Source organism: Drosophila rhopaloa, unplaced genomic scaffold (genome assembly GCF_018152115.1).
Source record: "Drosophila rhopaloa isolate 14029-0021.01 unplaced genomic scaffold, ASM1815211v1 contig_150, whole genome shotgun sequence".
Taxonomy (NCBI): Eukaryota; Metazoa; Arthropoda; class Insecta; order Diptera; family Drosophilidae; genus Drosophila; species Drosophila rhopaloa.
The window spans coordinates 2,458,327-2,472,074 of NW_025335029.1; the positions used below are offsets into that span (position 1 = coordinate 2,458,327).

The 13,748-nt window shown below is 37.0% G+C and overlaps 1 protein-coding gene across 1 annotated transcript in view; it reads left to right on the forward strand.

Moving 5' to 3' along the window:
• The first annotated feature begins 1,161 nt into the window (after nt 1–1,161).
• Nucleotides 1,162–13,748, forward strand: part of LOC108049405 (ecdysone-induced protein 74EF) — a 49,908-nt gene continuing 37,321 nt past the window's right edge. Inside the window, exons 1-4 of the mRNA XM_017130580.2 lie at nt 1,162–1,550; nt 6,116–6,703; nt 7,400–7,684; nt 7,897–8,371. Coding sequence (XP_016986069.1) covers nt 6,617–6,703; nt 7,400–7,684; nt 7,897–8,371 — 847 coding nt within the window. The 5' untranslated portion in view covers nt 1,162–1,550; nt 6,116–6,616. The remainder of the gene's footprint in view (nt 1,551–6,115; nt 6,704–7,399; nt 7,685–7,896; nt 8,372–13,748) is intronic.

Below are 13,748 nucleotides of genomic sequence, written 5' to 3' on the forward strand. Positions count from 1 at the left end.
ATTGAGAGCTGCATACAAATTATAAAGCCAAAAGCTTTTATTTTAATATTATTTTATACGTAGCCATGACAGTGTGAGAAGGTCACCACTCACAAACACACACACACACACATACAGGCTCAAACGCTTAGAAACTAAACGCACACCACCACATTAGCAATGCAAAAAGCTAAGCGCACCAACAACAACACACATATTTACGCAGTAAATAGAAATAGACAAAGTCAAAGAAGCCGGCGCACTCTGCTGTTTCTCTATTTTTCTATTTCTCTGCTTCTCTTCCTTGCCACCTGTCTCTCTCCCTGAATATATCCCTCTCTGTCTCAAGTTCTCTGCAACTAACGCATTTTGCATAGCTTTACTATAGTCTGTGGAAAAAGCTCTTCCATAATTTGCAGGCGTGTGTTGGATTTTTTGTTTTATCTTTGAAATGCTGATCGAATTCTATGCACAAATGGGCTGTTCTTGACTGGTGTTTTCCGGAAATCAAAAAAAAATATTTTTCTATTTTTATTATTTTGAATATGAGATATAAAAAACTTATTTTTTCCCGAAACAATCATGGCTATTGATATTACTTAAATAATTTAGAAACTGAAATAGCTATTGACACTTGTTAAGATACAGAAATTAAAATAAGCAAAAGTAAATAAAACAAGCTCGGAAATTTATGATATCCCCCCGAAAAAAGTTAATGGGAACACCCTCACCCAAAAGTTATCTTGGCCTCTGACAGTCGTCAACCGGTTTGTCAATGTCTCGCGCGTTTTTTAACCAATTCAAACTTATGCAGCAAATTTGTGTTTATTTCATATTTATTGATTGGCTTCTTGCCGTGTGGTTTCTTCTTCGGTTCTACTTGCAGAGGCCGCACAGCAAGCCGACATAGGGCGACATTGGGAGCTTCATCCACGGGATCCACTTGTCTTCGGGGGCGATCTCCGCAGCCGCCCCGCCCCCCGCCCCCAAATGCCCCAGCGCACCTTCAAACACCATAAATGCGTGCCAAAAGCAGCAAACTGGGAACTGATGCAAATTTGGTCAATGCCATCGATAATGCTAATGGCAATAAAACTCTATACATCTATCGCATTCGCTGTAAGATAAAATCGGCAAAGTGGGCTAATTCAGAGACTGTTTCCCCAAACTCCTCAAATTACCTGTGACAAGTGTGGCGGTCACAAAAAGCTAAAAAAAAACGAAAACCTATTAAAAACATAACTAATTAAAATGCGCCCTAGTGCGCGGCGAAACAAATACAACAACAACAACATCAAGTGGCGCATCGGTCAATGTGCAACAAGTGAAGCAACCCAAAAAAGCAAACAACAACTTTTTGATAACTTTACACTGCCTTACGGATAATAATAATATTAACTTACAAATTAATACGTAGTTCAATATACAAAATATACAAACAGCAAAAACAATCAAAATTTATATATTTACACCAACGAAACCATTTACAACAAGTAAATAATTAAATAAGTAACCAACATTCAGCAACGTCGAGGATCGTCAACGGACAACGACAACAAAAAAAGCGAAAGGTGAGTAATTCGACGATTAACTATTTTAAAACCTCTCTCATAATTCACATTTTAATAATGTCTAGCCTATTTTTGGTAAAACGAAAATGGCGAAATTAGAGTATTAATTAAAATAATTTTTAAGTTTAAATTTGTTGCATGTTTTATGAGGGCTTTTTGATTAAGTAAAGAGCAAGCCTAATAAATAAGTTTAATAGTTACCATTAGTAATATGTTTAAAATAATAAATAAAGACTTTTTAATGAATACATTTTATTTTAATTGTTTTTTTAATATTAAAAAAATGTTTTTTATTGAAATGTTTTTTTTTTAATGTACATAATAAGTTATTTAAATAAAATTAAACGAAATTAAATAAATTAGCAAAATAAATATTTATAAAACTAGATTTGAATGTAGTACTTGTTTAAAAAAAAATATAGCTTAAAAAAATATATTATTTTTATAAAGATATCTTACTGTATTTTAAATAATTGTTTAACTATTGTATCATTTTTTTAATTGATTGACATTACATGTCGTATGAGTAATTTTGTATGGAAACTTTTGTGCAACTGCTAAAAATTAAAGTACACATTTTTGGCTTTTAAACACACCTTTTACATATTAAAAATAGTACAAATAGTATAAATAATATAGTTTAAAATTTGTGTATAAATTAAGCTTTTCCTGTTCTTTAAATTTATATTTTGACTTCCGAACCGAAATTACTGTATGCATTGTCGACTGCAGTGTGCCTACTCAGCCACCTTAAGGTCACCACTCCCAGGAAAAACTGGAAAGCTTTCAACTTTCGCGAAAAGAACGCCGATGTGGAGAGCACTCGATGACTGGGGAGTACGAGTACTATAGTACTGGGTACTGGGTACTGGATACCGCTCACTGGTCAATCGGCGATCGGCGATCAACGGGCACACCCAAATTGGGAATTCTCATTGCCAGCCACTTGCGAGGGGAAACCAGGAAGTGACTGCGGGCTGCATAGTGTAGATTCTCGTCTAAGTACACATGTCAGTGCGCTTTTCTATGCAATCTGGCCCGCCGATTGCCGAGCTAATCAGAGATTGCGTATACGCACCGTGGCTCTGTGATTATTCGCTATACGAAAGGGGGAACCCAATATTTTGCATAAATGTTGAGCAGCTTGGGCCAAATGTCTAATTATAATTCAGGCCGCGGGGAATGGCGAACAGTAAACGGGCAAATGGCAAACTTGGCGCCAGCTGAGGCTGGAGGTTTTCCATTGGCTTTTCCTTTCGTGCTTCTCGTTTTCCTTTTTTTTCTCTCTGATTGTGTTTTTTCAGCTCTTTCAAGTTTTCTTTCGCTTTTTTCGCCTGAACTTGCAGTTTGGCTGGAAAGTGAAATAGCTGCAGCGGCTTGAATCGCTTGTATTGAATAATGAAAAACGAGTTTTCCGCCGCGCATGCGCATCATAATATAGCCACAGCAGAGCTGTGGAAAACCCGAAGCGGGCAAAAGAAAAGTAGCGATAGGGAGTTGAAAAAGGAGAAATGATGATGACGCGGGTGCCAGGCAGCGCAATGTTGTAATGTCTGTGCAGCATGTTGCTGCTGTTGCACTGCGGCAATTGATGTTGCTGCCGTTTCTATTGCTTATATTTGTGCTGCTGCTCTCCGCCAGCAACTAATGTTGCTCGTGTGCCGTTCCATAAGTTTTTGTTCTTTTATTTTCTAATGCTGGTAATGCGATTTATATTGTTTCTCAAACGATGTTATTTTCAATGTTTTCTTCTTTTTTGTTATACTGAACTTGCTACTTAATCACTTTTTTATTGCTGCTGTAATTTCTTTTAAAAGATGCTGCATGTGTAATTTCTTTTATAAGATGTTTTGCACCTGATTCTACTGCATTTTTTATTACGTCAATATTTTGCCTCTTTTTTAAATCTTCCTGCAAGACTCATCGATATTGCTGCTTTAAGTTTTCCTTAATAATTTTCATAGGTACTTCTAATAAAGTTTTTATTTTTAGCTAAGAGATTCTGTGCTCTTATCTGTATTATTTTTTTTTACTTATTTATGGGATAAAGGATATAAATTGTTTATTTTTTGATTTTCCGTCGGATTTTTTCTCATAATATTCGTTAACAAAATAACTATAAGCTATGAAGATTGTTATACTTTAGTATTTCTTCTGATTATATTGAAACAATAATAATATCGTATCATCACACATAAAGATCTTAATTTAATAAAGTTTATATTGTAACAACTAATATACATACATAACATATATAAAATATAATAATAATAATTTAATTTTGAGCTCTGGCAAATTATTATAACAAATTATATATATGTGTCTTTAAAATAATAAATTAAATATTGAGCTTTTACTTAAGTTTTATCCATATTATCGTTGATATTTTTCAAAAATCATGTGACACCTTTAAAGCTTTGCCAGCTTTAATAACTAATGAGACTCTTTATGTGGAGCTATTAAAATAGGGTTAGGCATCTATTGTTTTGTTGTCTTCTGTGTTACAACATATGTATGTAATTGATGTTGTTTTTTAACCAATCTCCTATTTTATAATATTTTTTACAAACAGCAGCTTTTGTTTGTTGTTGCTGCTGCGAGTGCTTTCAAGTTTGCTGCAGTTTAGTTTTATTTTTTCTATGCGCATTTTTCTCTTCGTATTCCGCCTCGTTTGCTTCGTAGTTCAATGTTAACGAACTTTTTGCGCTGTGAATGCATGTTGTTGTTGTTGCTGTTGCAAATACTGATGTTGCTGTTGTTTTTGGACTTTCACTTGTAATGAATTTGGCGAGTGCAAAACTTGTTGCCGCTGCCGTTGCATTTTGTTGGTGTTGCCGCAGTGCGGTGTGCCTGCAGTTCAGTAACATGTTATGTAAAAAGCATTTTTCCAGCTTTGCTTCTATTTTCGTTTTTGTCTTTCTTTCTTTTTGTTGTTTTTTTTTTGATTTTTTTTGCTCGCAGTTTTCAGTTTTAGTTTGCCACAAAATTTGTGCTGCACGATGGATGCAGCTTGCCCCGATCGCCGAGTTTTCTTTCCGCTCTTGCTTTTATGTTGTAATTCGCAATTTCTAATGTTATTGAACTTTAAACACTAACAACAACGAAACAAAAAAAAACACAATATAAAGGCAAAGGCGAAGACGAAGACGAGCGGGGAGAAAAACTTTGATTCAGAGGAAAATTAGTTATAACCGGAAGCCACAAGGCAAAAATTGAAACAATGCAACGAGACGACTTTCTATATTTTCATCCTCTTCTTGCCTTTTGCTCTGGCGAACACCTCTGTATATATTGCCCACGGATGGACTTTGTGGAAAATGTAAATATTTTAATGGATGCCCAATGATGCCGCATTGTTGGCATGCAGATGCGAATTCAGATGGTCTGGAATTTCCCCAACAAAGTACGTTGTTGCCAATGCAATTAAAACGCCTTGACGTTAGATATAGATAATTCAAAATAGAAGGTGTGGCCTATCAGATTTTGATAATAATAAGAAATATATTATGATAAATAAGCTCATGCTTAAGGTACAAGACTAGAACATTCATTACAAATAATGAAACAGAAAATAAGTATGCTTTATAGTATAATTTAATCAATAAATTGCAATTACAAATTGAAGAACAAATATTTATAGATGTAGGCTTTTAAATTTCATTTTCTAAGTATTTAGATTTAAGTTAAGGTTAACAAGAAGAAAAGCTAACTTCGGCCGGAGCCGAAGTTGATATACCCTTGCAGAATATTCTGTAAATTATATTCTTTAAAATTATTCATATGATGTATTCTTAATACTCATAAAAAGTCCCAACTTCCTAACTTTAAAAACACCAAAGTTATGGCATTTCCAATCGTTCAGTTATATGGCAGCTATAAGATATAGTCGGCCGATCCTTATGAAATTTGGTAGGTCAGATTGATTGGCCAAACATTAAACCCATAGAAATTCCCAACTTCCTAACTTTACAAACACCCAAGTTATGGCATTTCCGATCAATCAGTTATATGGTGGCTATAGGATATAGTCGTCCGATCTTTATGAAATTCGGTAGGTCGGATTAATTGGCCAAAAATAAAACTCATAGAAAATCCCAACTTCCTGACTTTAAAAACACCAACGTTATGGCTTTTTCGATCGTTCAGTTATATGGCAGCTATATGATATAGTCGCCCGATCCGGCTCGTTCCGACTTATATACTACCTGCAATAGAAAGACAACTTTTGGGAAAGTTTCAAGCAGATAGCTTTAAAACTGAGGGACTAGTTTGCGTAGAAACGGACGGACGGACAGACGGACAGACGGACAGACGGACAGACGGACATGGCTATATCAACTCAGGAGGTGATCCTGATCAAGAATATATATACTTTATAGGGTCGGAAATGTCTCCTTCACTGCGTTGCAAACTTTTGACTGAAATTATAATACCCTCTGCAAGGGTATAAAAACTAATATAAAATGCAAGCGACAACAAAATAGTAATTCTTATAAGCATATAATAGTTTTGAAAACATATTGAAACACCTGACTAATTAAATAAACCATTTTCTTCTTTTGCAGACTCCAAAACAAAGCCAAAATAATATTAAATTTAAAATTACATATATACAACGGGAAAGGATTTTGAAATCTTTACATTTTTAAGTGCGTTAAAACTTTTACACTGTCTTTATTTTTTGTGCGATCGTACGTCCAAAAGCAAACAAGACTAAAAAAGCAAAGTAAACTTTATACAAATTTTAAATAACCAAACCAAAACCGTCTCATATAAAGTGCCTACAACAAAATTTCCACGCAATTCTTATGATAATAACATTGTGAAACGAACAGAAATCCAAATTTTATACCAAGTGTGATAGGTATACAAATATCGAATTGGAAGAGAGAGGAGTTTCCGCAGCGAAACTAGTTAACACTTTCCTGGTTTGAGACGCGAGGAGAACCCTGGACCTGGGTGGCATCAAGATTGATCAGAACTTTCGCGACTGGCAGGGGTATTCAGGAAACGGCTACACGCTGGCAGTTAACAGTATTTGCAGTGCAGGCTTTGCCCTATCAGCGATGCCCTTTATCGACGATGCACTGCTCTGGTGTCCGGATAACGATGGTCGTCTTGTTGGTGGTCTAGACTTGGGCACATGCATAGCTGTGAGTATATCGTGGTAGTGGAGGAACCACCATTCTTTAAATTCCCCCATAATTTTCGTTGGACGAAGCTTGGTTTGGCTTCAGACATTACAAATCTTATATTAAAAATCCGATCCCTGTTAATTAAAACTACATGTTGATTACTCTTTTTTTTACAAAGCCGAGAGCATAAAAACAAAATAGAAGCTAATGCATTTCTATTTTTAAATTTGTATTTTTATAAAAACAACATAAATGCAAATGAGTTCCTATATTGACATTTTTAAATTCGTATTTTCTGATTATGAACATTAAAATTGATGTTTTTTTTAATACCTCATGTCCTTTAAATAATATTTCAAAAATTTCTTAAAGTATTCTCTAGATCAGGTATGGTCTCTTGTTTTAAACGAATTATTATGCATATTATTTTTTTCTAAATTTAAGTTTTAATAAATTAAATTATTAAATGTTTTGATCAATATATTTATTTACATAAGCGTTTTCCTTTTACATTTTTCATAAAAGTACTGGATGTTACAGTATAGTAATTTATAAATATGCAATTACAGTTAACAGTTTGAAAGCGATGCTTTAAAGTTAATTTAAAATTGTTTCCAACATATACGAAGAACATAGTAAACAATTTATTTATTTAACTCAAGCTTAAAGCACCACTTTGATTCAATTATTTTAATTCTATTACTCCTTTTCCAGGATGATTCTACGGTTACTGGAACGGAAAACTTGAATCCCTCGATCCAATCTGCCGTCAATCCGAACAATCCGCAGCAGTCCGTCGGAGGCGGAGGCGTAGGTGGAGGCGTGGCATCCGCCGGAAACGAACTGAATGGAGCGGCGGCCCGCAACGTGAACGTGGTGGTGGAGCCGCTCTGCGGAGGCGACTCCTCCGACGAGCTCTTCCGCAGCTTCTCCGAGAGCAACTTCGAGATCGAGAGCCTGCTATCCGATTTGGCCACCGTCGAGGTGAAAGTCGAAAATGTACATCCGCCAAGAACAGAACAGAGAAGTTTAACAAACTGCCCATAATATATATACATAAACCCATCAAAAACATATGCTTAGATCTATAGCCCCGATTTTATATGGATTTTTCATCATTTGTTTGTCTTCCCTTTCTGTTTTCTACTCATCTCTTTCCCTCTCCGCTGTAACAACTCCTGCTCCTCCCGCTGCAACCAAATGTTTCCCAGGAGGAGAACAACAATAATGTGATCACGGATGATGACTTTGCCAGCGTGGCCGCCGCCGTGGTGGCCAACGATGATCTGTTAGCCAAAGAGAATGCCCAGCTGAGTGCCCAGGGATTGGTCGACTCGGTGGCCGCCAGTCTGGCCGATTCCGGCGATGCCGGTGGCCAGCAGGCGCTCCTGGCCTTCGGCTCCTCCAATTCGGCGGCCTCGGCGGCGATTGCCGCTGCAGCTGCCGCTCTCTGTGGCGACTTGATCAACAACAATGGTGGAGGCGGCGGAGGTGGAGGAGGAGGAGCTGGTTCCGGCGGCGGAGTAGCCGGCGACTGTGCCACCAAGCTGGAGTACGCCCTCATGGGCGGACAGCCGCTGGCGGAGGAGCCGCGGTTCGTGACCAGCGCAGCCGCCAATCCCCTGCTCGTCGAGAAGCTCATGTCCAAGTGCCTCAACATAGAGAAGCGACTGGACAAACTCAGCGGTGAGTCAAATGTTTTCATTTATTTTATTTAAAAAAAAAACTGCAGAAATTTGATACATAGAGTATATTGGGTATTACCAAATAAGGCAATTCAAGGGTTCTTACAGTACAGTATATTTTCACAAAGAAGTCAAAAACTCTTCTATATTTCTTTTGGTATCAGTTTTAATAAAGTTTATGTAAAGAAAGTTTCTCTGAAACCTAATTTTATTAGACAAGTTTTATTTCTTTCATTTTATTCAAATTCGGCGCCTTTTGTAAGAGCTGCCACTTTGTTCGACCACATTAAGTTATGACACACTACCCGTAGATATCTACATGAATCTTACATTCACCGTACTTGGTGGCGCCATCTAGAGAGTGCTCGCGGCACCTAATATCTTACTTGTATTTGACATGTAGATAACATTTATCTACATGCAAACGGTAAATAAAAATATAGAACTCGGATAATTCAAGCATTTATTTTTAAACGTATTCATTTTGTTTAATTTAAAAATATTTTGAATTTGATTCTGAAATTTTAAGGACACATTCTTGGGTAGTTTGGGTACACATTTATGCAAAAAAAATATTTTTTTAAGCTTCTAAAGCAGGCTGCCATCTTAAATAGATTTTGTGGCATTCTCTCGTTTTGAAAAGGACTAAAAATTATTTAAATTGTTCTAGGATTGTATATTTTATCATAAAATACTAGATACTAATGTTATCCACATATAATGGCCTTATGGATTAATAAACCTATCTAAAAGTTAGGTTTGTAAATGTTACAGTTAGTGAAACATTGAAAAGAGCTTACAGTTTTAAGGGTACTGAGAGCTGGCTAAAAAGCTGTTAAAGCTTTCGATTTAATTTCTTGAGAAGAATTTAAAACAAAGATTTAATGGCTAAAATTCATATTTGTTGCAAATTATTATAATCTTAATAAAGGCGGATTAGACAGTAAGTTTAAGTTTAATTACCAAAAAAATTTCATTCAAGTATTAGAGAAAATGCAATGAAGGCCCAAACTAATTTTTATACTAGAAAAATCACAATGCTTGCCATGAGTTTAAAGATTTCCAATGCTCTCGTTAATAATCTTTAAAAATGCCCTCTAGGAAAATATTTACTTGTATTTTAACTAATTGAATTTCCCATCTGGCCGGGGCATAATTTGTATTAAATCCCCTCTCCTGATCGGCGCAAAACTGTCAGCCAAACAACTGCCCGAAATAAATAAAAAGGCCAGTAACTTGTTTATTAAATCCCGACAGGATGTCCTCCCTTCAAGGCACCGCCCCAACGCCCCCTAAGACAGTCAACCACCTAACGACCGAGCCACCAAACCACCGAGCCACTCAACCACTCAAAGTCCCAGACTGAAATATAAATGTCGACGCTCGCAACTCGGGTTGTTGTCTCGTCGTAACGCCTAAAAAAAAAATAAACCGTGGAGGGGGAGGGGGAGGGTGTACCGCCCGCTGGGGTGGGGATTTTGTAGGGGTTTGGTTTTTAGGAGGCAGACAAATAACCGTCTATTGACACGAAAGGCAGACGGAGCCCCCGGTTCTGGGAAGCGTCTGAATGCCACACACACACACACACACCCACCCACAGTCCTTTTCTGTGGGCACCTACTTCCTTTTCTTGGGCGAAAAAGGAAAACAAAAAAAGCAACAAAAAAAAAAGAAAAACCCAGACAGAACCCAGCGAGGAGCCGGGCCTTGCTCCTTTTTTCGCTGCTCGTTTTTGTTTTCAAAAGTTTCCGAATGGGGCGAAGCCAAGTCAGACAGTCGGGTCAATAAATTTTGCGTGTGGAAATTGTGCGCTCAAGGTCAAAAGGATATTTGCCTCGCTTCGTCTGTGTTTGTGTGGGTGGTGATTGTGGGTGGGCCGGTCGTTTGTAGGAAATGTTCGCTGTATATATATATGTATCACAATGTACATATTTAGGCTGCCGTCTGCCTAAGTCTGCGCTTGCATTGGTGTTTCGGGCCGCAGACAAAATGGCTGCCCACACTCCCTTCCGTTAGTCGGCCATTTTGCTGTGCGTGTGTGTGCGAGTGTGAGAGTGTGTGTGAGGGTGGGTGTGTGCGTGCGTGCGGCAGACAAAGAGCCGACTGTTTGGGTGGGGGTTTTTTGGGGTTTTGGGGTTTTGGGGTTCGAATCGGGCTTTCCGGCAACCTTGAACTTGAATAATTTCGTTGAAGTTCAGGCTGTAAACGAGCCGCAATCATTTGGGTCCTGCGCCCTACGGCCGCCCACTTTTTCAATGCACTGCGGGAAACATTTACGTCAGGGATATCAGATGGAAAAATAGGCACAATGTTCAATAATGGTATGTTCAGTTGGCACTTCTCCGGTTTATTAGAACATATTATAATAAACTAAATACTATTAAAGACAAACGATTTAACTAGAAGATTAACGTAAAAAAATCTTTGAAGATTTATAAATCTCTTCAAAAACCTTTAACATTTACAATCTGATTACATATTTTGTTGCATGCTTTTAGGGTTAAGGTATCTTTTTGCATAGCATATTTATAAATGCGTTTAAAAGGATTTTCAATCTCAAGGGATTTCATTAGTAGCCTTAATCACTCTAGGAAAATCTGATATAGTATAATATATTTAAATGAAATTTCCTGAGGTAGATGCAATACTAATGTTTATAAAGGTGTTAATTTGGTCATATGATTAAAAATCATATAATTTTGGGACTTCAAGAAATGTCATATTAAAAAGCAACTATCAGGGATAAGTGACATTATTTTTCTCCCAGTGACTTCGAATTTATTTTGGGGGCAAAGAAGGACGAGAAATTCCTGGCGCTGCCTTTTTTCTGGGTGTTTTCTGGCTGGGTTCAATCGCCGCACGGCCCAAGCATTGAACTCTCGGTTTCAAGGATACGCCGCCGACTTGGATTGGGATTCTGAATCGGATTGGAAGTCGGATCCGCAACCCAGGCAGTGGCAGTCATTGAAATGCTGCTCGACTCGAGCCGTTGACATTGCGAGCGGTCGTCAACGCTACCGACGCGTCGTAGACGGCTAAGATTGTTCACTTTGCAGCGAGTTCAGCGTCAGTCCAAGGTTCTTTTGCGGCGGCCAACGGCATCCCCTTGCCCCCCAAAATCCACCCCCCCATCCCCATGCAAACCCCTGCAGCCTTCTCTTGGGCCTCTCTTCGAGTCAGACTTTGCGACTCGCTATTAATGTCAAGGGGTTCCACACGACCAAGCCGCAGTTTTATTTGATCTTTTTCTGTTTTTTTTTGAAAAGTGCGTTAGTTTCTGCGTTAGTCCGCTCACTCGAGGGCTGGGTGCTATGGGAAAATCGCTGGCTGGGATCTATTCAATTGACAGAATGATTGGTAGCCACCAATTCTGTGTACATTTGAGTGGTGATAATTCCAACAATTCATTTACAAGTATTCGCTTTGCATGTCTATTTGTGTTTCGATTGTTAACCACAATTAGAGAATATTTGTTAGTTTTGATGTCAGGATAATTTTAACGATTACCATTTGGTATTCATTTTTCATAATTGTGGTACTATTGAGTGCAAAAGATTATATTTATTTAAATCTAAGCCGTACTATAGAAGAAGACTACAGTTTCGCTAAGTACTGCGAACTTTAAATACGTATTTAATTTACATACATAGTTTTAGCTTATCTTATTATGCAGTATTTTATTGTATAATTAGCTGATTTATGTTGTTCTTTCGCTTGAATCTAACGCTCTCTTTTCATCTGGCGAATAACTTTTAGATGTTTAAATGTGTAGCTTGCTTTTAAACGTTTTTATATATTTTAGGAACTTGAAGATGCGAATACACGAATAATTGTTTTCGATTTTTGAATTCTTTATTTTTCTAACATTATTATAAAGTTTGAGAAAATATAATTTGATAGTTAAGGTAAAGCTTTAGTTTCTTTGAAATCGATTTATTTTCCTTAAATTTAAAATATAATAAATTCTTTAAAATCTATATTTTAATGAAAGCTATATAATAAAGCTATAAAATAAATTTAAAAATATCAAGGCTAGTACCATTGTGCTTTGTTATCTAATCTAGTTAAATTTCTATGTTATAAATGGAAAATGATTTAATTGATTTCACGAAATTATATATATGTATAATATATGTAAACGAATTTTACATTTCACTCGCTATGCAATTTCCCAGTTAAGACTTCACGTTTCACTTTCTTTTGCAGTCGCAATTGCATCTGCACTTTTGGTTTCACTTTCGGTTAGTTAAAGTCGCTCATCGCCATCCCTGGCAGCACTTAGCCAGATTATTTATTTGATTACTCCGGCTGACATTTTCTATTCTACGAGTGCGAGTATGTATCATTTTAGCCACTGCTCATGGCTATAGCTCAGTGCACGCATTTCTTGGCTGCCTTTCGGCTTTAGATTTGGATTGCCAATTTGAATTTCAAATCATGCTGCTGCTGCTGTAGCCGTTTTTCTTTTTTTCGCTTTTTAAAATGTGCGTTGTTATAACCAAATCAGGATTTCTGCGTGCCCCGGCCAGCAAAGCGTCTAACAACAATTACAACGACAACGACAACAACAACGACGACGAACAATTGCAGCAGCAACACAACACGGGCAACAACAGCAGCAACAACAACTAACGATGTCAGGGGCGTTCATTTGTCCATTGCCAGCCAGCAAACGAACTGAACCGAACCGAACCGGGCCGAGCACGTCACTGTCACCAGCGACAACCCCCACTTGCCACTTGCCACTGCACACCCCCAAGAGGCCCCCCAAAACCCCCCGAAACAACCCCCTCCCACCCCCCAAAATCTGAGTGCCAAACGTTGCCACTGCAAAATGCACTTTGCAATTTTGTTGATTGCTTTGGCATTTGTTGTTACTGTTGCTATTGTGTTTTCTCATTTTAATACCTCTGCAGAGGGTATTCTAATTTTGGTCAAAAGTTTGTAGCACAAGAACTCATGAAAGTATATAGTAAAGTAACTTTTTCTAAAATAGCTATTAAAAATGTTTAATTTAATATAATGAGAATTATTTTCCTAATTTGATATAGATTCCATTTTGACTAAATACATATGTTCAGTACTAATCCTTTTGAAAAATATATGTTGGTTTACGTTTATTAAATCAAAAATAAAATCTTTATATTTTGAATGCATGCGATATTAAGATTAACATCAAAAGCTTGTATTTGATAATTTTATTTGAAGGCTATTGCCCTAAAATTTTTGCACAAATTGCGAGCGTAAAAATATTAGCCTTCAAATAAAATTATCAAATACAAGCATTTGAAATCTAGAAATGGTTGTCAAATTTACATAGCTTCATTGATTGTGAATATTTGGTAATCAGCGGTATATTTTTTTTTTATAAACAGTAG